The sequence below is a fragment of the Dasypus novemcinctus genome, chromosome 13 (genome assembly GCF_030445035.2).
Source record: "Dasypus novemcinctus isolate mDasNov1 chromosome 13, mDasNov1.1.hap2, whole genome shotgun sequence".
NCBI classification, from domain to species: Eukaryota; Metazoa; Chordata; class Mammalia; order Cingulata; family Dasypodidae; genus Dasypus; species Dasypus novemcinctus.
Window position 1 is genome coordinate 35,282,800 of NC_080685.1, and position 19,375 is coordinate 35,302,174.

Genomic DNA, 19,375 nt, shown 5'->3' on the forward strand with positions numbered 1-19,375 from the left:
TTTTTTTCATTTGTTATTTATTTTTTTGTCTTTGTTTATTTTTTTAATGTTACATTAAAAAAATATGAGGTCCCCATATACCCCTCAACCCCCCTCACTCCACTCCTCCCCCCATAACAACAACCTCCTTCATCATCATGAGACATTCATTGCACTTGACGAATATATCTCTGAGCACTGCTGGACCTCATGGTCAATGGTCCACACAATAGCCCATACTCTCCCACAGTCCACCCAGTGGGCCATGGGAGGACATACAATGTCCAGTAACTGTCCCTGCAGCACCACCCAGGACAACTCCAAGTCCCAAAAATGCCCCCACATCACATCTCTTCCTCCCACTCCCTACCCCCAGCAGCCACCATGGCCACTTTCTCCACATCAATGCCACATTTTCTTTGATTACTAATCACAATAGTTCATGAATAGAATATCAGTAAGTTCACTCTAATCCATACTCTATTCCTCCATCCTTTGGACCTTGGAATGGTTGTGTCTACTCCACATCTATATCAAGAGGGGGCTTAGATTCCACATGGATGCTGGATGCAATTCTCCTGCTTTCAGTTGCAGGCACTCTTGGCTCCCTGGTGTGGTGGTTGACCTTCTTCACCTCCATGTTAGCTGAGTGGAGTAAGTCCAATAAACCAGAGTGTAGGAGTTGCAAGTCTGTTGAGGCTCAGGGCCTGGCTATCACATGGTCAATCCAGAGATTCAATTCCCTAGGTATACATTAAACCCCAGCACCAAGTACAGTTCTGGTAAAAGTAACAGGAGAGCCTTGTGGACAAAGATCACATCTGAGTCCAGCTCCGAACCTGTGGGTCTCTGTAGCCCTCAGAAGAACCAATACCTGGGGTTGCATCTACTTTATCTGTCTCTGGGACTCTGTTCAGGCATGCATAAGGGTAACCCCTCTGATAACCTCCCAGCTCTTTTTGGAGACTCATAGCCATATAAACTCATTTGTCCTTTCCATTTCCCCCTTTGATTCAGGTCAAAAAGCATTTTTAACTCCTGGTATTATATGTAGACTGAGATAATCTGCTGGTCCGAGTTGACCCTTTTATTCAAGGTCATTTTCTAGTTACATCAACAGCTGATACTTGGTAGTAATCCCTTGGTGCCAGGGAGGCTCATCCCCGGGAGTCATGTCCCACACTGGGGGGAAGGCAACACATTTACATGCTGAGTTTGGCTTCAAGACTGGCCACATTTGAGCAACATGGAGGCTCTCAGGAGATAACTCTAAGGCACCCTGCAGCTCTAGGCCTTCTTCTTATTTCAAATGCACAGGCTTACAAGCATAGTCGTTAGTATCAAGGGCTAATTGTTGGACCTTCCTTCTTTTTTTGTCTTTGCCATTGCACCTGGGGATTGTTGCTGTTCCTTTAGGGACTGTGATAGAGCTCCCCTGGCTAGGAACTCAGCACTCCCTCAGTTGTTGTTTTTAATTGTAACCACTATGAAAATATCCAAACATTTTTATGTACCCTGGATCTACTTTGTATTTGAGCCTCACTTAGTGGCTACAGGTTTCTACAGATTCACATGTGAGTCATCTGGATAAGAAGGTTCTATGGTTGGAATTCTTTTCAACCACTGACAAAAAAAGCAAAGAAGGAGCCCTTTGCTATCATTTCTCCTCCAGGCTAAGATTACTTGTTTACAGACAGGAAACTGTTCAGTTTCACTAAAGAAGGAAATAGAAACTAATGAAACTTGGTAGGTGGAGCCCCAAATAGTTTCATAAGTAGCTAAATTTCTTTCTCCTTAGGAGTTAGCATATTGTGAGGCCGATATTAATAACCAAGTTTTTAAGTGACTAACCATTGTGATTTTTCCTTGACATCTTTCAAAATACTTCATTTTTCTCTGTCCTTCAGATGATCATATAACATCCTGCAGTTCAGACTCTGAAAGATTTACTAATCTATTTCCTAGTTTTATAAGACAAGTAGAGATTACTGCATTTCCAAAGCTCTCAAGATCTGGACTACTGTGGAACAAGTTTCCAGTGAGGTGAGTCCTTTAGGGATTTCTGTAGAGAAATCTGGTACCTGGTCGGTAACCACAGATCTTGTTTGGGAGAAGAAGGGAAAACTGCAGTAGCTTGATTTTTAATCATTTACTTATCTAGCAAGAAAACAGACATCTGATATTCCACCACAACTGTGGCCTGAACAAAGGGGAACTGTAGCAGGTTTTAAAATTAATTCTCTGGGTGTGTTGATTGGCATGAGTTGATAAATGGAGGAAGCCTTTTTTTTCTTCACTGAAGGAAGAAAAACTTCTGGTGGCTGGGATAGGACCAGGGGAAAAGGTAAGACAATAGCATGTAAAAATTATTATGACATAATATTAAGTGAGAAATAAATCAGGATATAAAATTTTACTATATGATATTATCCCAGTTTTAGAAGACATGTGCATTTATACATGGTAGATAATTTCTCAGCTCCATAAACACAGTTACACAAAAATATGGCTTTTTATTTTTTCATAAGTCCTTTTAATTTTTTATTTATACCCATTCTACAACAGGAGTCATAGGATTTATTTCAATCCTTTCCAGGTGGCCCATAGATTATTCAAACATAGATAACTCTTTCTGGTGGCAAGTTATAAGAAACAGGCAAGGAGAGTCACTTAAATATGTTACCTACATCTTAGGTCAAACTTTGACTTTTTTACAGCTTGATATACGATGAGCATTTTACAAATACATATATGTGATTTTATATATCAGAAAAAACTTCTTAATTAAGCCTGTTAATTGTGTTGGTTAAATCTTTTAAATATAAGTCTTAGATAATTGTTTTTTAAGCTTGTTCTTTCAGGAATAGTCCAACTCTAATGGTGAGTTCTTCAATTTCTCATTGTAGTTCTCTTGATTTCTACCATATATAGTTATTTTAAATTTATTTATGTATATACATGTATATGTATTTGCATGTATATATATGTATATGTATTCATACATACACAAGACACAGAGAGAAAGAGAAATTCACTATATGTTGCCTTATAAGGTAATGTTAAAGTAACACAAAGTAATGATATACATTTATTTTATTATGCCATTGCATGATTAAAATTGTTTTATCTCCTTGGGGGTTGAATATTTTATCATTATATAGTGAAACTCTATCTCCTCTGATATTTTTTTCTAAATGTCTATTTGATGCTACATTATTATGCCTAAACTGACTTTCTTTTAGTTAAGGTAGACATTTTATAATCATTTCCAATTTTTTCCAACTCTAAGTGACATTATGCTTACATGTATTATGTCAACAACATATAGCTGGATTTTTTTAAAAACCAAATTGAAAAACATCTCTTAACTGATGAGTTTAGTCTACTTAAGTATATTCTGATAATGTATATACTTTAACTTGTTTAACTTGCTTCCACCATTTTACTTATTTCATTTTATAATACTTATTCTATACGTCTTTTTTCTCCTCTCATCAAGTTTTTGTTTTGCTTTGTTTAGATTGTATCTTCCTCTTAAAGACAAGTGCCTTAGAGAATTTTCAAATTCTATGGTCGCTTTCTCTCTCCACTTCTATGTTGTTGATATACTTCCTGCTTTTGTCTTTTTGTTTCTGACTTTATTTATTTTTAAAACATTGGCAAATCTAATTAAAGTATTTACTCTTACTTCCCTTTTGGCCTCCAGCATTTCTTAGATTTATTAATTTTATTATGAATAATTCTTTCCAGTGTTGTTGGCATGGGTCTTTGTGGTGTAAAATTTCTGAAGTTTCGAACATCAGAGAATATATTTTTTAAGCTGTAACATTTAGATACCATTTTGACCAGACATAAAATTATAGTTTCAAAATTAGTTTTCCTTGAATACTGGTTCAGAGCACTTTATCTGAAACCTTGGAACAGGATATGTTTTGGAATTCATTATTTTGGGGCCTTAGAAAAGCTATTTAAATTCACAGTATTGCACAGATTTCCTAATGAAATCACCCCAAACTCAAATGCATTAGTATCTCTACATTAAGATATGTGAATATTCACATTTAAGTTGGATAAATAGAGATTATAAATAGCCATGCATCACTTCACAACAGGTTATATTTTGTAATCAAGTTTTATTTTGCAAATTTCATAACATATTGACCAGCCCCCAAAAATCTTTATTCATTAAAAAGTATTCATTGAAAAATTTTTAAATGAATAAATAAAATTATTTTTAAATGAATTAAAATTTTCATTCTAAAAGTGTTTGAGTTTTGAAAGAGCAGGAGGAATAACTCCATTGTCCTACTGGAAATAGTTTTGTTGTTGATAATTGGTTTAGGTCTGATTCTAAATCTTCACAGGCATTTTTTTTTTTTCATCTCTGGAATCTTTCAGATTTTCTTTCTTCCTCCCTTCTACCTTCCCTCCCTCCCCCCAACCCTTTCTCTTCAGTTTCACTAAAATGTACCTTGGGGTGGGTTTTTTTTCCTTCACTCTATGAGCATCTTCAAAATGAGGACATCCACATTCTCTAAAGAAGAAATCAATTCATAGTACCAGGAATTTGAACACCCAATTATGATACAAGCCTGCACAAAGACATAGTTGCTAAACTAAAGTAATTCATGAATTTAAACAGAAAATTATTATCCACAGCATGTGCTGAGTGCCATCAAGGAAGTAAGTACACTTGATGCAAATGGGTTCCTGCTGAATGACCCCTAGTCCAATAAGGAAGCCCATGAAGTGTCCAGGAAGACAGAGCCTCAGTAGTGTCTTGATAGCTGTACAGGTGTTAGAGGAAGAAAGGTGGCCATGGCTATCCAAGCAGTGTGAAAGGACTTAGCAAGGTCATGAGATCTGGGAAGGCAAGGTGTGCTTTATATTTGTAAAGCTTCTAAAAGTAAAAGAAATATTATTCAAAGACCTTCCAAGCAATGCTAAAGAGCAAGGAATTTTTCCTAAAGAAAATGTAAAATTACTGATGTATTTCAAGACAGAAAAAGCCCATACATTTATAGAAAGATATCCTGTTGCCTGGAAAAAAAAACTGTTCAAAAAAATTAAGCCTAGAAAGGGCAAAGTAAGATACTTAAAATAATTAAGGCCTAAAATAAATGCTACTCTAGGTAGCAGGTAAAAGTCCAGCAAAGTGACAGTAATCTGGGTACATATGACATAAAGAACATCTTCCAAACCCCAGAGAGAGGATACTAAAAGTTGGTTTGGGAAGAAGTAAGTGGACTAAGGTCAGTATCCCAGCATAGAACTGCAGTAATGTGACAGAAGCATGTTTATACAAAGTGAAAAGCTGCAGCCCATTTAGTACATGAACCACTTCATTCAGACTAAGTGTGGTAAGAGTCAGCAACCAACAGGCAGACATCCAGAGTCAAGATCCAGGCCCAATAAAGGAGGGGAAGAAACACTACAGGAACCAGAGACTTGGACATTGCACAGCCCTCCTCTAAAACCAGAACAATAGGCTCTTTCCAGACAGTCTGGCGTCACACACACCTGACCCATCTCGACTACCCTCATTATTAGGGAAGACTTTCTTAGACCCTCTTAACACAGCAGTTCTCAATCCATTTTCCACAAAGCACAACTTGTGATTATAGTCTCTTAATGCCACACAACAGACGGGCAATACTTTACATGGGCCACTCATATGGGCATATCCAGTCTTTTAAACTGTATAAGGTATAACACAGATGTCATTTTTCTCTTCTAGGCTCAGTCATACCTTGAGAGATGGTGAATGAATACAAAAAAATTGTTCTACTGAAGGGATTTGAGGCCATCAGTGATTATCATTTTAACACAATTAAATCGTTACTGGCTTCTGATTTAAAACTCACTAAAAAAATGCAAGATGACTATGATAGAATTAAGATAGCTGACTTGATGGAAAAAAAATTCCCGGGTCCTACCTGTGTGGACAAACTAATAGAATTATTAAAAGATATACCATCACTTAAAGACATCGTGGAAACTCTTAGAAAACAGAAGTCAAAAGGTAATAAGGAAAACTGCCTTACTTCCACTTTACCCCACTCTCCCCAAAGTTAAATAAAACCCTGCCTTGATCAGAGATAATTTATCCCTTTACCAGTTTATGACTCAGTAGCAGTGATAATGCTGGTACCACAGATGCCAACTGATTGACAATTGAGGGCATTCATTTTCCTATAAGGATACTAATATGTTTTGGAGGGTGTATTTGGGGTGGGGTAGAGAGCAAAAGGCCAGGGGATGAGAGAGACTGAGGCTTTCAGTATATTAGAAAAATTGGAAAATGGCAAAACAAAATTACAAAAATTGTGGCTCATCTGAAACTTATTTACATTTGATCAATTACTGCATATGCTTATTTAGATTTTTTACTCCATCCCTGGTATCAAAGATGAAGTAATAAAAATGAAGCAGTATTCTCAGAGGTGTGACCTTCCCATACTTGTGTAATCACTGGGCATAAGCAGACTATTTTAAAAAGTCAAAGGCCAATTTCACCACTTCTCATATATCAGATCATATTTCCTTTCACTGGTTTCTGTAATTTAGACAGGTCTCTGAAGAAGGTGACCCACCAATTGACATCTTGAAACCCTTAGATCTTTTCAAAGGAAAAAATAAAATAAGAGGGTGGGGAAAGGTTTTTACTGAGGTACATGGGAATCCAGAGGATGGGATGGACGTGCTCACTGCTCAGGAAGTGTGTAAGGAAACCATTGAGAAAGCACGAGACAGAGCCTGTGCTTGTGTTGTATGTACTATTGGTATCTTCTTGGCCAGGCTGGGCTAATGTAATGGAGGTAGATAAGCACATACTAGATCCACCAGTAGGAGCTGAGAGAAAACAATATTGAAAATGCTTCAGCTGCCCTAGACCAGCTCCTCTAGGTTTACTGTGTCCTCCTATTTTCTGCAACAGTTACAAGGAAAATCAAAACAACAGGAAAAACTCCAGTGAAAAAAAACAAGCATGAAGATGCAGGTCCTGCTACACCTGCACCCATGACAAGTAGAGCTCTGGAATCAGAAAAGGTGGAGGAGACTGCTGTAGGTCAGGTAAGCTTGAGGAAGTGGAGCAGACTTGAAGTCTACAGAAGGAACATCTTGTTTGGTCTTCCACTCACTCCTTCATTTCAGACATATGACTCTTAATATTCCAAGACAGTTCAGATTTACTCATATGAATAATCATTGACCATCTCCTTTGTGCCAGGCAATGAGTTAGGCACCATAGCAAATGTAATGGAAACATCTATGACATAAGTATTATATAATCACCTCCATTATAAAGATAGGTTAAAAATCAGATTGGACCTCTTATATGTTTTAATGTAACATTTTGTATGATCTATGTATCTTTTTTAAAAAAGACATTAAAAATATATTTTTTAAAATCAGATTGGAAAAATGTTTTGTTCATGCTTATACAAACCTGTATTTTCGAATTCCAAGTCCAGTGTTTTCCCATTCCACCAGAGAGGCAATTAAAAGATGAATATATCTGTTTAAATTATCCATCCTTTTGTTTAAAGCAGGCAACTCTATCTGTGTACCCTCACTTCAGGTGATGTGCTGGAACTCCCTGGAATTCCCAAATAACATCACTTCTGAAATAAATAAAACCTATTACACATTGATGCATATGCACTCAGCTTCCTTTGATACAGAAACAACTAATGAGGAAAAATAATCTTTCAGAAAAGAAAAAGCACAACCAAAGAGAAGACTGGAGCCAAAAGGGAGAGGGTGTCTCAGGAGCAGGGTCAGCCTCCCAGCCCTTCAGAGGCCAGCATGTCCACAACCACAGGCCAAGCTCCACCTCCCCAGATCCCGTCAACTCCATCCTCCACCTCCTTAAACGAGGTATTTTCATTTTCTCTCCATCTTCTTCAACCCAAAATATAGACTCAAATCTTGATATTCTGATCTCATCTTCTACTTAAAACTATTTCCAATAATTAATTAAAATATATATTGAGACTTCACTACTTTTAATCTTTTGCTTCCACAAAGGATACTTGAGGAAGCTGACATTACTCATGACCTCAGGAGGCTTTCTGCCTTGTGTTGTTCTAGGGGAGGGAGAGAGAAGTGCAGCGCCCATAACTGTACAGGTGAACACAGCGTGTACTCATTGTCTCCGGCTAGAGTCTTTCACGCTTCTTCCCTTTGCTCACTAATCTCTTAAAATTTCTTCTACACACCATGCTCCTTTTTTTTCAAGTTCTTCACACACATTTCCTCTACCCTGGGGAAATCCATACAGAAAGAAGACCATACATCAAGATCTGGAAATGAATGGAAATGGATTTCATTTTAAAATTGCACATTTCTTTTCATTCTTATTAGGTTGTAAGGTTCTCAAACTTAGACTTGTCAGTCTTTTACTCTGTCCCACATCAGAGTCAGTTTAATAAAGCATTAACACTCCAATGATTTATTTCATCAAAAGGGGATCGTTTTTTTCTGGAATACACACTGAAGGAGACAAGTTAATGGGCCAAAGTAACAAAACTACAACATCAACAATCGCTTTCTCTTTCTCTCTCAGTTTCTTTCTCTCTTTCCCTTTCATTCTTTTTATACAAGTAAAGCATAATTATTTAGAAAACTGAGGAAATGCTTATAACCAACCAATTTTAATTACTAAAACTATCCATCCATATATTACCAAATTTTTCTCTATATTCTTTCAGGTATTTTCCTTTGTGACTATATGCACAAGTCATTCTAAAATGGTACTGTACAATGATTAATATTCTATCATCTTTTTTATTCATTTACTATATCAGGACCATCTTTCCAAATCAGACATAAAAATATTAATCATTATTTAATAATATTTTTAATTTAAATTTAATCTTAAAGTTCAATTGTATGAATGTCCCAAAATCTATTTTTAAATGTAATGCTTTATAGAATGACCTTCCAATATTCTTTATCACAATTGTCTCTGCATGAACACACTTATACTTGTGTGCCTCAAGTTTTCTTTTATGTCCTTCAGAGTAATAGTAGAGTTTCTTTTATGTGGAGTCTGTAACTTCTTGTCAATTTTAATCCTGCTATTATTATTACTCATATATGTCTGTTGTTATTGACTACCTAGCTGTGAGGAAATTTCTCCCTTGGATTAAGATAAATTGGCCACATTGATAAGAAGTCAGATCCATGTAAAGTCCAATCACCCACAGATAATTGCCATGTGTAGTCCCTCAGGTTAGAGCACTAAGTACTCCTGGTGGAAGTGGGTAGCATGGTGCCATGTACTTGTCCTATGGCCCACCCTTGCTTCCCACACATTCTCCTACAGATTTAGCAAATTTCTCCCATGAAAGTGTTCTGCTGAAACTCAGATGAACCCAGGCCACTGAGAAGAAAGGGGATTAGTAAAAAAACAACCTATCCTCTGATGTGCTGTAGTTACACAGTTGACAACAGACATGGCTCTAACCAAAATTCTTCCGCCTGAGCCTACAGAGTAGGGATTTTGAGCTAGCACATGCCTTTCTCACCTCCTGTAACAGGACACTGTTTCTTGGGAAGAGTCGCTATAAGTTGTACATGCAAAATGTTCCAGTACACAAGTGGTAATTGAACTGTTTAACATTTGTGGTTTGTGGTTGGCACCATTTACCACCATCAAAGCTATCCAAGTTGATCTACAATATTTTTTTATACTCCTTGGTCATTTACATGGTTAGAGGGTATATTTGATTTGATGATTTGATTGTAATTTTTCCTGAGGTCACTTCATGATGATGCTCTCGTCATTCACTGTTCTGTGTTGCTCTTGCTGAGGCTTATGCTTTACTTCAGAAACACTGTTCTGTTTAAAGGAGAATTTTGTACCTTCTATGCCTGTTGTCTTCTACCTTACTTCCTCTAGCTGAATTAGAGCAGCTCATTATCCTTTCCTTCATGTCAAGCAATCCCTATCTACCCTGGCCCCAGCTCCATATATCTGTGTCATTGCTGTGACTGAGGTGTTCTTTCTTTGGAAAGTGACTTTGTATTCTATTCTCAACCTGTTACGTTTATTTTTCCTTATCTGTCCAACACAGAACCAGGAACCACAAGCCCAACGTCAGAGAGCTGCCAGAAGAAATGTTCTCCAAAAGGGCCCAATGATAGTGATGGTACTGAAAGCAACAGAGCCATTTAAGTATGAGTCTCCAGAAAAGGGGAAAAGCACAATGTTTCATGCTACAGTGGCTACTGAGAATAAATTCTTCTATATGAAGATTTTCAACACCAATCTGAAGGAGAAATTCACCCCAAAGAAGGTCATTATTTTATCAAATTATTTTGAATGCAAAGGACTTCTGGAAGTGGATGAAGCATCCTCTGTATCCGAAGCTGGTCCTGATCTAAAGATTGTGGTCCCAAAAAGCATTATCAAAAGAGCAAATGAAACTCCCAAGATTGATAATCTTCTCAAGCAAGCATCAGGAACATTAGTATATGGGTTGTTTTTGTTACATAAGGTAAGTTCTCAGAGTTGTCTTGTTCACTCCTCTCACCCCCAACACTTGACATTTAAAGTCTTGAATTGCAGGGAGCAGATTGTCTCAAGCAGTTGAGCACCTGCTTCCCATATGGGAGGTCCTGGGCTTAGTTCCCAGTGCCTCCTAGAAAAATAAAAAACAAACAACAAGCAAAACAATGGAAAAACCAATTCAGGAGAAGCCAATGTGACTCACTGGCTGAACATTGGCTTTCCACATACGAGGTCACAGGTTCAATCCCCAGCCCCTGGTACCGCAAAAGAAATCTAATAAAAAAAAATCTTGAATTACCACATGGAACTTTTTCTACTGGCTGAACATTGGAACCTTGGACTCTTTCTTGACTAGAGGTAGATGATCAAAAAGAAATAAGACTAGGAGACCTATGAACAGTCTTCCTCCAGGATATTGTCCTGCTAGTTCTTTGAAAAAGATTCATTAAGCACCTTGGCATTTTACCAGTTGTGACTAACTATTCTCAGCCACAATGAGTTAAGGACAGCGCAGGGTCTATATCCATATGCCCATACTAATTAATTTATCTCTGTTAACTCTACCCCATCTGTGTAAATCATCATTTTATTTTGAATTTTGATAAATGTATTTTGAATAATGGATTTCCCCACCAAGCTTGAATTCTGGTTGAGTAATAAGTAAATTGGTTGGTATTCCCAAAAATGCAAGTACATTCAACAGTTTGGCATGTCATCTAACCATTTAGTGCTCTCTCCTCCATCTTCTTCATTTATTTACTTATTCATGAAGATATTATTGAGCAACAGAGAAATATTGAATTGCAAGATACTTGGAAGATAAGGTAATCTAATCCCCTCATTTACAATTTAAAAAAGCAGAGTGTTTTGATATGTTCATGTTCAAATTCATGGTACTAGTTTAGGTGATGCATTCAATCCCCCCAAAACACATACAATCTACTATGAGTATAACATCTTATTTGACTGACTGCTTCATAACTCTAATTATATTTGTCTTCCAGGATAACCTTTTAGTTTTACCTGCATTACTTTCTGTATACTCACTTTAAGAAGCCATACTTATAAGCCACACTTACATGAGTGAGACAGTACAGAGTGTGATATGGAGGACCTAGGTCTAATATGGACAAGACATTGGGAAAGAATGAATGAATGAGAAGGTTGAAAAGGAACTAGTGAATTACTGGTTTACTTTTATACATAGTCCTAATAATCTACTGAATGAATAGTTGAGCAGATGTCCAGTCTTTTCTGCCTAGGAATAAGTGCCACAAAAAAAAGAAAAAAGAAAAAAATCCAACAAGGATTTTTGATTCCTCTGTATCCAAATTCCAAATATTTCAAGTAATCTAAACTGCCCTCCAGTTGAAAACAGGAGAAAATAGGAAGATGACTCATTGTTCTAGAATTTTCAGTCATAAAAACATATAACAAGAAAGGCTAAAAAACAGGAGGGCTCTCTGAGAAAATCTGCACAAGCTACATGTATTTCTGTACCTGTAATTGCTGTCCTGCATCTTTTTTTAATTCTGTCACAAGAGTCTTTTTCATAGATGACTGTTTTTTACTATGTTCTCAGAAAATGGATGTGAATTTTATGTTGCAGAAAACAGTGAATAGGAAGAACACAATCTATGAAATACAGGATAATACAGGAAAGATGGATATAATGGGGAATGGAAAATGGCACAATATCGTTTGTGAGGAAGGAGATAAACTTCGACTTTTCTGCTTTCAACTGAGAACAATTGACAAGACGCTGAAACTGACATGTGGAATTCACAGTTTTATGAAGGTGGGAACTGGATAGAGGAACATTAGTTTGCTACAGAGGTCAATTATTTTTGCTTAGGTTTAAGCAACACAGATATCTGCTGTTACACATAAAGTCCAGCAGATGGCAGGAGAGCCTAAGCAAATGCACTTGTACTCATCTTTACGTGGAAGATAATTAAAAAGATTAAGGAAATGACCATCATATAGGCTTAGAAAGGACATGATATTTGTGTTAGATAAGAAAAGATTTGTAGCAGGATAGGGAACTATTTTCACATAATGGTCAAAAGCAAGGGCTTTAGAGTAAGGTAGACCTGATTTGATTACCGTTTCCAGCACTCACTAGTTGCATATTGGAGAAATAGCTTACGTGATGGAAGTCTCTGCCTCATAGGGTCGGTTTGAAAGGTGGAAGTCTGCTTCATAGGGTTGTTATAAAAGATAAATAAAATAATGAATTACTTTTCTTAGTGTGTGGCACATCATAAGATATCTATATGCAGTAGGTACTATTGTTTTTAGCTAGGTAAAGACATTGGAAGGAGTTCTAAGCAGAAGAAATGATGGATCCAAACACTCACAAATGCAAGTGAATGAATTCTTTAACTGAAAGTTTGGTTGATATGGAAAACCATGAGAAGATGAGGCATGACTGTAATTATTTTTAACGGGGGGGGGTGGGGGAGGCGGGCGCGAGTTGGGCACAGACTGTAGTCTCCTGTCAGAAATTTTTTTAAAAAGGAAACTTCGTTGTGAAAAATAAGGAAAAGATTGAAAGATTTTGTTCAGAAGAGCTCTTGATAACTTTTGCATTTCAGCAAAATATATTCTAACAATTATCTGAAGGATGCATTAGAAAGAAACTAGATTTGGAAGAAGAAATATCTATTAGAAGCACTGGTGTGATCATTTCCCAATTAGAGAGAGTTGGTTGTTAAATATTCAGGAATTGTGAGGTGGTTGTCAAATTTTGTAAGCTTGAAATCAGCCGTGATGGAAATATTTACCCCCCGAAATCAGCAAAAACTACAAACCAGGATTGATTTTTAAATTGGAGAGCTCATTTACAAGAGAGTCAAAAAAAAAAAGAGGCCATTTCAGAAATCTAGACAAGGAGGGGAAAGGCCAAAAAGGCTCAGATTAATGAGGAAAAAATATTTTTGAAGGTAGATCTTTACAACTTTGTGACTAGTTATATAATGGCGTTGAGAAGGAGATCATTCAGGTTTAGTTTAAGGCTAATATCCAGATAACTGGATGATGGTGCAACTATTCACTAAGATTTAGAAGGCAGGAGAAGACACGGCTTAGTTGATGAAAATGTGTTCTGTTTTGGACAAGTTGAATTTAAGATGCTTATAGTATATCCAAGAAATATATAGTCATTATTAAGGAGATAGGCAGATCTGGATATACAAATCTGGAAGAGAAAAAGTACTTTTTCAATGGAGATTTATGTGTTTGTCAGTTTAGAGATAATTGTTAAAGTTACAGTTTTGTGTGGTATTGCCTTAAAGAAATAATAATATAAAAACATGTACATTTATACTTACTGAGCAATCACCAAGTGCTAGGAACTATTTTAAGCACGGTATATACATACTAACTCAATTAATTCTTGCAAGAAACAATGATGAAGATATAACTATTCTCACTTCATAGATATAAATGGTGATACTCAGTAAGTAAATTGCCCTAATTGACACAGCTGGCAAGTGGTATGACTGGGATTCCAGCCCAGGCTTTCTGGCTCCAGAGTCCAGATTCTTGGGCAAGTTGAAAAGATCATAGGATGAATATGAAACTAAGGAAAAGACTGATATTTGGGGGTAACTTGCAGTAAAGGATAATACAAAGAAGAATGAAAATGAGCAAAGAGGTAAAAAAAAAACTGGAAAATATGTATAATAAGGATCATGAAGAAGAAGTTTCATGAGGAGAAAGATCAAGAGAACTCATTACAGACACAGACAACCAAGAAAGTCCCAGTGTTAAAATAACTGTGTCTTAAAGCAAAAAGTACCATCTTTTATTAAGTGAGCGTCTGGCACACAGGACAGAGATATGGTTTACTCTACATGACACCACATTCTCTGTCTCATACATAAAGGAAAGGAACACACACACATACAAATAGTCTTCTACCATGGGTTTCTTATAATACTAATTAAAGCTAAATTAAAATGCAAATAATTCAAAAAGAAGTATAGGCATATTCAGGCACATGAACATGCACATGTACATAAATTTTTCCTCTTATCAGATACCTTTATTCAACAATACTTGTATTCTACTCTCAGCAATACCAATTGCGTTGAGCAAAATCCTTACTGTCTCCACTCCTTTCACTTTTCTGCTCCAGTTAAGACTTTCCCTCAAGGCATAGCATTTCATCTCTCCTATGATTTCCCCTTACTGTCTTGGTAGAAATCTTGCCCTGTTCAAATGTTCCTGTGATAGATAAGAGTAAAAATCTCTTCTTAGGCTCCAGCCCAAAGTGGAAAGACTCAAAGAAGGGTGATGCATTAAAAGAGGTGGGTGAGAGAGAAAGAACAGCCTGTCAGAGAAAGATGAGGAATGATGCCACGAGAGACAGTGTAGGTGAAGGGAGAAATGTAAGATGAGCTGTATCTTATTTGCTGGACTCTCATTTCATTTTTCTTTATCTCTCCTTCAAGGTCATCAAGGCCAAGAAAATCAAGAAAGAATTAGTTGATTCAAATTTCACCAATGTCAATTATAATGATTTTGTTCAAGTTGAGATTCCATTTTAAACAATAAATTCAGTCAAAATATTCCAGCATATTAAGAGTTTTTATATCTGAGTTGTGAATTAATTTATGCTTCTGCATTTTCCAAGAATATTACATTTTATATCTATAGCATGCATAATGTAAAGAAATAAAATTTACTTTTTTAAAGGACATTTTTCTCTAAGAGTGCTGGATTTGTCTCTTTAATCAAATTGACTGCTGCTTGAAGCTGGTTGATTCATGTACTTTGAAGCACAGAGGACTGGACACAGATTTCCTCATCAACATTGAGGTCTACATTCCTATTGTGATTTGTAAAGGATAAGGCCCTAACTAGGACTTCATCTTATGTTGGGCATGGCCCTTCAGGCCATGCTGCAATCACAAAATCCTGTGGTCTGGGGAAAGGGTGAATTGATCCAGAGAAAAACATTCCTTGTTGCAAATTATCTTCCAGAAGAGGAACATTTGAGTAATTTTGAGTAATTATTGCCTTTGGAGAGGTCACAATTGGTGATTTGTACACAGGTACCAATATGTGCAAGAAACTTCCCTAGTCCCTGCTGGTATGGAATGCTTGGCCAGCCCTCATTTGGTCTAATAGATATAGTTTCTTAACAGTTCTCTAACTGTATTTTCCCATTCTCACTTTCTAACTGTGCTAAGTTCAGAACAAAATTATCCAAGATAAAGACATACATAGAGAGAAAAAAAATGAATAATGAATGAAATCTACTCTGAATGATAAAAAATATCTCACAAAGAAATTAAATATCTAAAATCAATATTTAAAAAATAAATACTGATTTCTCTTTCTGCCCAACATAAGCAACAATCCAACTAAATAAAATACAAGGGGCAGCAATTGTTAGGCTTTGAACAATAGGTACAACAAGAACGAGATCCCTGAGAAGAGGCAAATTTATAAAATAAACTTCACAATTGCCTCAGATCTCTGCCTGAAAGGATTCCTTGTTTGTAGACTAGTATTAGTTATCAAAACAGAGCATGACAGTCACACTGGACTGAAGATACAGAGGAGTCTTCATGACAGTAAAAAGGCTAGAATCTGAAGAGAATGAAGCTACACAGAGAAGACCCCTAGTCATTGTCTGAGTCCTTGGTTATACATAAGGGACTGAGACAACTTGAAGCTTAATGAAAGTGTAGCTGCTATAGGATAGAAAACACAGGACCAGATAACAAACAGTGCTGGGGGCATTTCTGTTTGCTAGATTGTACACATCCTTAGCAACCTGGACATTCAGATAAGAAAAGAGAAATGTTGCACTTTAGGAATAGATCATGCAGTAGCTGAAGGACTACTCTAGACCCATCCTAACAAAGCAAAACACCAAGCCTCAACATGATTCAAAGAAAAGACAGAAAAATAGTTTCGCCCCTGCAAAAACAGAGGGGCTCATGAAGCATCACAGGATTTAAATAAATTCATCACAAAAATGCATAAAACCAAGTCAAAAACTTTGAGTGATCAGCCAACAATTGAAATGCATAAGAGAATAACAGCAACAACAAAAACAACAAAACTCTTCAAAGTATTTTAAAACAATACAAATTCTATGCAAAATATCATTAACAATATAAAGAATACAATCTAAAATTATTAGGCTATAAGAGAAAGGAAATCATGATCAATTATCAAAGGAAAAATATAAATTGATGCTGGGATAGGCCAAATGATTTAATAAAGGCTTTAAAACAGCAATTATAAATATGTGCAAAAATCTAAAATAAAACATGTACAAGTAATTAAAGCCAAATATGTTCTGGAGAAGTGAACAGTATGAAGACTCAGCAGAGAAACAGGAATTATAAAAAGAACAAAATGGGAACTCTAGAAAAGAAAATTTCAAGAACTTAAATGAAACATTCACTGGATTAGCTTAATAGCAAATTGAAGAAGTCAAAACAAGGAGTAAGTGAACTTGTAGATTGACCAATAGAAATTATTCTGAAGTGCAGATGGAAAAATGTTAAAGAAAATAAACTAAACCTAAGGGGACCATGTAACAACAGCAATAAAACAGACTAATAAGTGAGTAGAAGGAAGCTCCAAAGGAGATAAGAATACAAATAAAGCAGAAAAAATTTTTAAGAAATAATTGCTGAAAATTGTGCAAATGTGTTGAAAACAATTTTCCTACAAATCAAGAACCTCAACCAATCCCAAGCAATTGGAATAGAGAAAAACAAAAACAACAACTACCAAAAAAAAAAAAAAAAATCAGATGCCCACATATAGAAAAAAATTACAAGTTATATTAAGAAACAGGAAGCTATAACTAGGTTAAATGAATGAATTAAAACTTCAGAGGGGACACGGAATTTGGAATAAGTAATTTAAAAGTTCAAACAAATCTCCTAAATAAATTATTCAGTGAGTTGAAGGGAAACATGGACATAAGTAAATTAATAGTAGATATAGAAATAAATATTATTAAAAAGATAATATATGAGCATAAAGAAGGATTCATAAGTTTTTAGAAGAAATTATGAGGATGAAAGGTACAATAATGGAGATTAAAATACAGTAGAGGCATAAAACATCTGATCTGAACAGGTAAAAGAAAAAGTCAGTGAGCTGGAATACAAGACAATAGAAATCATTCAGTCAAGAGAACAGGTAGAAAAAAGAGCAGTGTCTCAGGGACTTGAGTGACAGCATGAAACATGCAAATATACACATCATGGTTGTCTCAGAAGAAGAGAAGAAAAAAGGGGCAGAAAGAATAGTTGAAGAAATACTGACCAAAATTAGCCAACTGTTATGAAAAACATAAATATACAGGTCCAAGAAATGGAACATATGCCAAACAGAGTAATGCCTACTGGACCTACTCTAGCACACATACTAATCATGTCAGATGCCAAAGATAAAAAAAAAATTCTGAAAGCAGCAAGAGAAAAATAATTCATCATATACAAGGGATTCACAGCAAGATTAAGTGTTGATTTCTCATCAGAAAACAAAACCATGAGAAGGCAGTGGTATAATATATTTAAGGCACTGAAAGAAAAAAACTGCCAGTCCCAAGTTCTTTATCCAGCAAAACTGTTCTTCAAAAGTGAGAGAAAGTTTAAAATATTCACAGATAAATAGAAATTGGCTCAACTGATAGAGCATCCACCTACCATATGGAGGGTCTGGGGTTCAATCCCAGGGCCTCCGGACCTGTGTGGTGAGCTGGCCCATGTACAGTGCTGCCATGTGTGAGGAGTGCCATGCCATGCAGGGGTGCCCCTGTGTAGGGGAGCCCCACACACAAGGAGTGTGCCCCGCAAGGAGAGCTGCCCCATGCTAAAAAAGTACAGGCCACCCAGGAGTGGCGCTGCACACACAAAGAGCTGACACAGCAAGATGATGCAACGAAAAAAGAGATGCAGTTTCCCAGTGTCACCTAATAATACAAGCAGAAGCAGAAGAACACACAGTGAATGGACACAGAGAGCAGACAACAGGGGGGAAGGGGAAAGAAAGAAATAAAATAAATCTTTAAAAAAAAAAAAGAAACTGAGAGGGCTCATCAGTAAAAGACTTGCCCTACAAGAATTACTAAAGAGAATTTTTCAGGTTGTAAGGAAAAGGAGAGAATGTCTTAGAATAGTGTGTGAATAAGTGATCTTCAGTAAAAGTAACTAAAAGGGTGAATACAAAACCAAATACTGCATCATCAATATATACTCTTCTCTTTATATGCTATAAGAGTCAGAATTCAGTTGAAGAAGAAAAAGTAATATTTCCTGATAATAGACATGCAAAATATAAAGCAATAATATGCAAAAAAACAACATAAAGGGGGGACATGGAGGGATATGGGAGCAGAGAATGTGTATGCTATTGAAGCTAAGTTGTTATCTTTTCAAATTAGTAGGTTATAGGTGTTGGTTGTATAATACAAGCCACAGGGTAACTAAAAGGAAGTATTTAAAATATATACAGGAATAGAATGAGAAAGAGATCAGACATATATATTACAAAAGGAAAAATCTGCCAGCCCAAAATTATATGGAAAAGGAGGATGCAATAAAGGAAAGAGAGACAAAAAATATTTGACATATGAAAACGAGAGAATAAAATGGCTGAAGTAAGTACTGCCTTTACAGAAACGTTGGTGGATTAAACTACTCAATTAAAAGTCATAGATTGGCAGAAGGGATTAAAAAAATCACTATCCCAATATATATTGTTAAGAAAAGTCACCTTAGACCCAAAGACACAAATAAGTTGAAGGTGAAGGGATAAAAAAAGATAATCCATGCAAATAGTAACCAAAAAAGAGCTGGGGTAGATATACTAATACTGGACCAAATATACTTTAAGTCA

General features: G+C 36.1%; 1 protein-coding gene across 2 annotated transcripts; it reads left to right on the forward strand.

Moving 5' to 3' along the window:
- The first annotated feature begins 1,749 nt into the window (after positions 1–1,749).
- Positions 1,750–15,203, forward strand: MNDA (myeloid cell nuclear differentiation antigen). 2 transcript variants are annotated; one of them, XM_004474246.5, is made up of 7 exons: positions 1,750–2,022; positions 5,717–6,001; positions 6,917–7,053; positions 7,696–7,860; positions 10,062–10,484; positions 12,108–12,296; positions 14,956–15,203. In XM_004474246.5, exons 2-7 carry the CDS (start codon positions 5,737–5,739, stop codon positions 15,049–15,051), a joined length of 1,275 nt encoding a protein of 424 aa, XP_004474303.1. In that variant the 5' UTR covers positions 1,750–2,022; positions 5,717–5,736; the 3' UTR covers positions 15,052–15,203. The 2 variants fall into 2 exon arrangements, with proteins under 2 accessions (XP_004474303.1, XP_058165916.1); XM_058309933.1 differs by lacking the exon at positions 1,750–2,022 and adding an exon at positions 2,141–2,323.
- The last annotated feature ends 4,172 nt before the right edge of the window (positions 15,204–19,375 follow it).

Bases quoted from the DNA above. Each gene is read 5' to 3' on its own strand.
- MNDA (XM_004474246.5), top strand. From the start codon at position 5,737: ATGGTGAATGAATACAAAAAAATTGTTCTACTGAAGGGATTTGAGGCC. The intron at 6,002-6,916 runs GTAATAAGGAAA...TTTCTGCAACAG, and splicing joins TAGAAAACAGAAGTCAAAAG to TTACAAGGAAAATCAAAACA. The intron at 7,861-10,061 runs GTATTTTCATTT...TGTCCAACACAG, and splicing joins CCTCCACCTCCTTAAACGAG to AACCAGGAACCACAAGCCCA.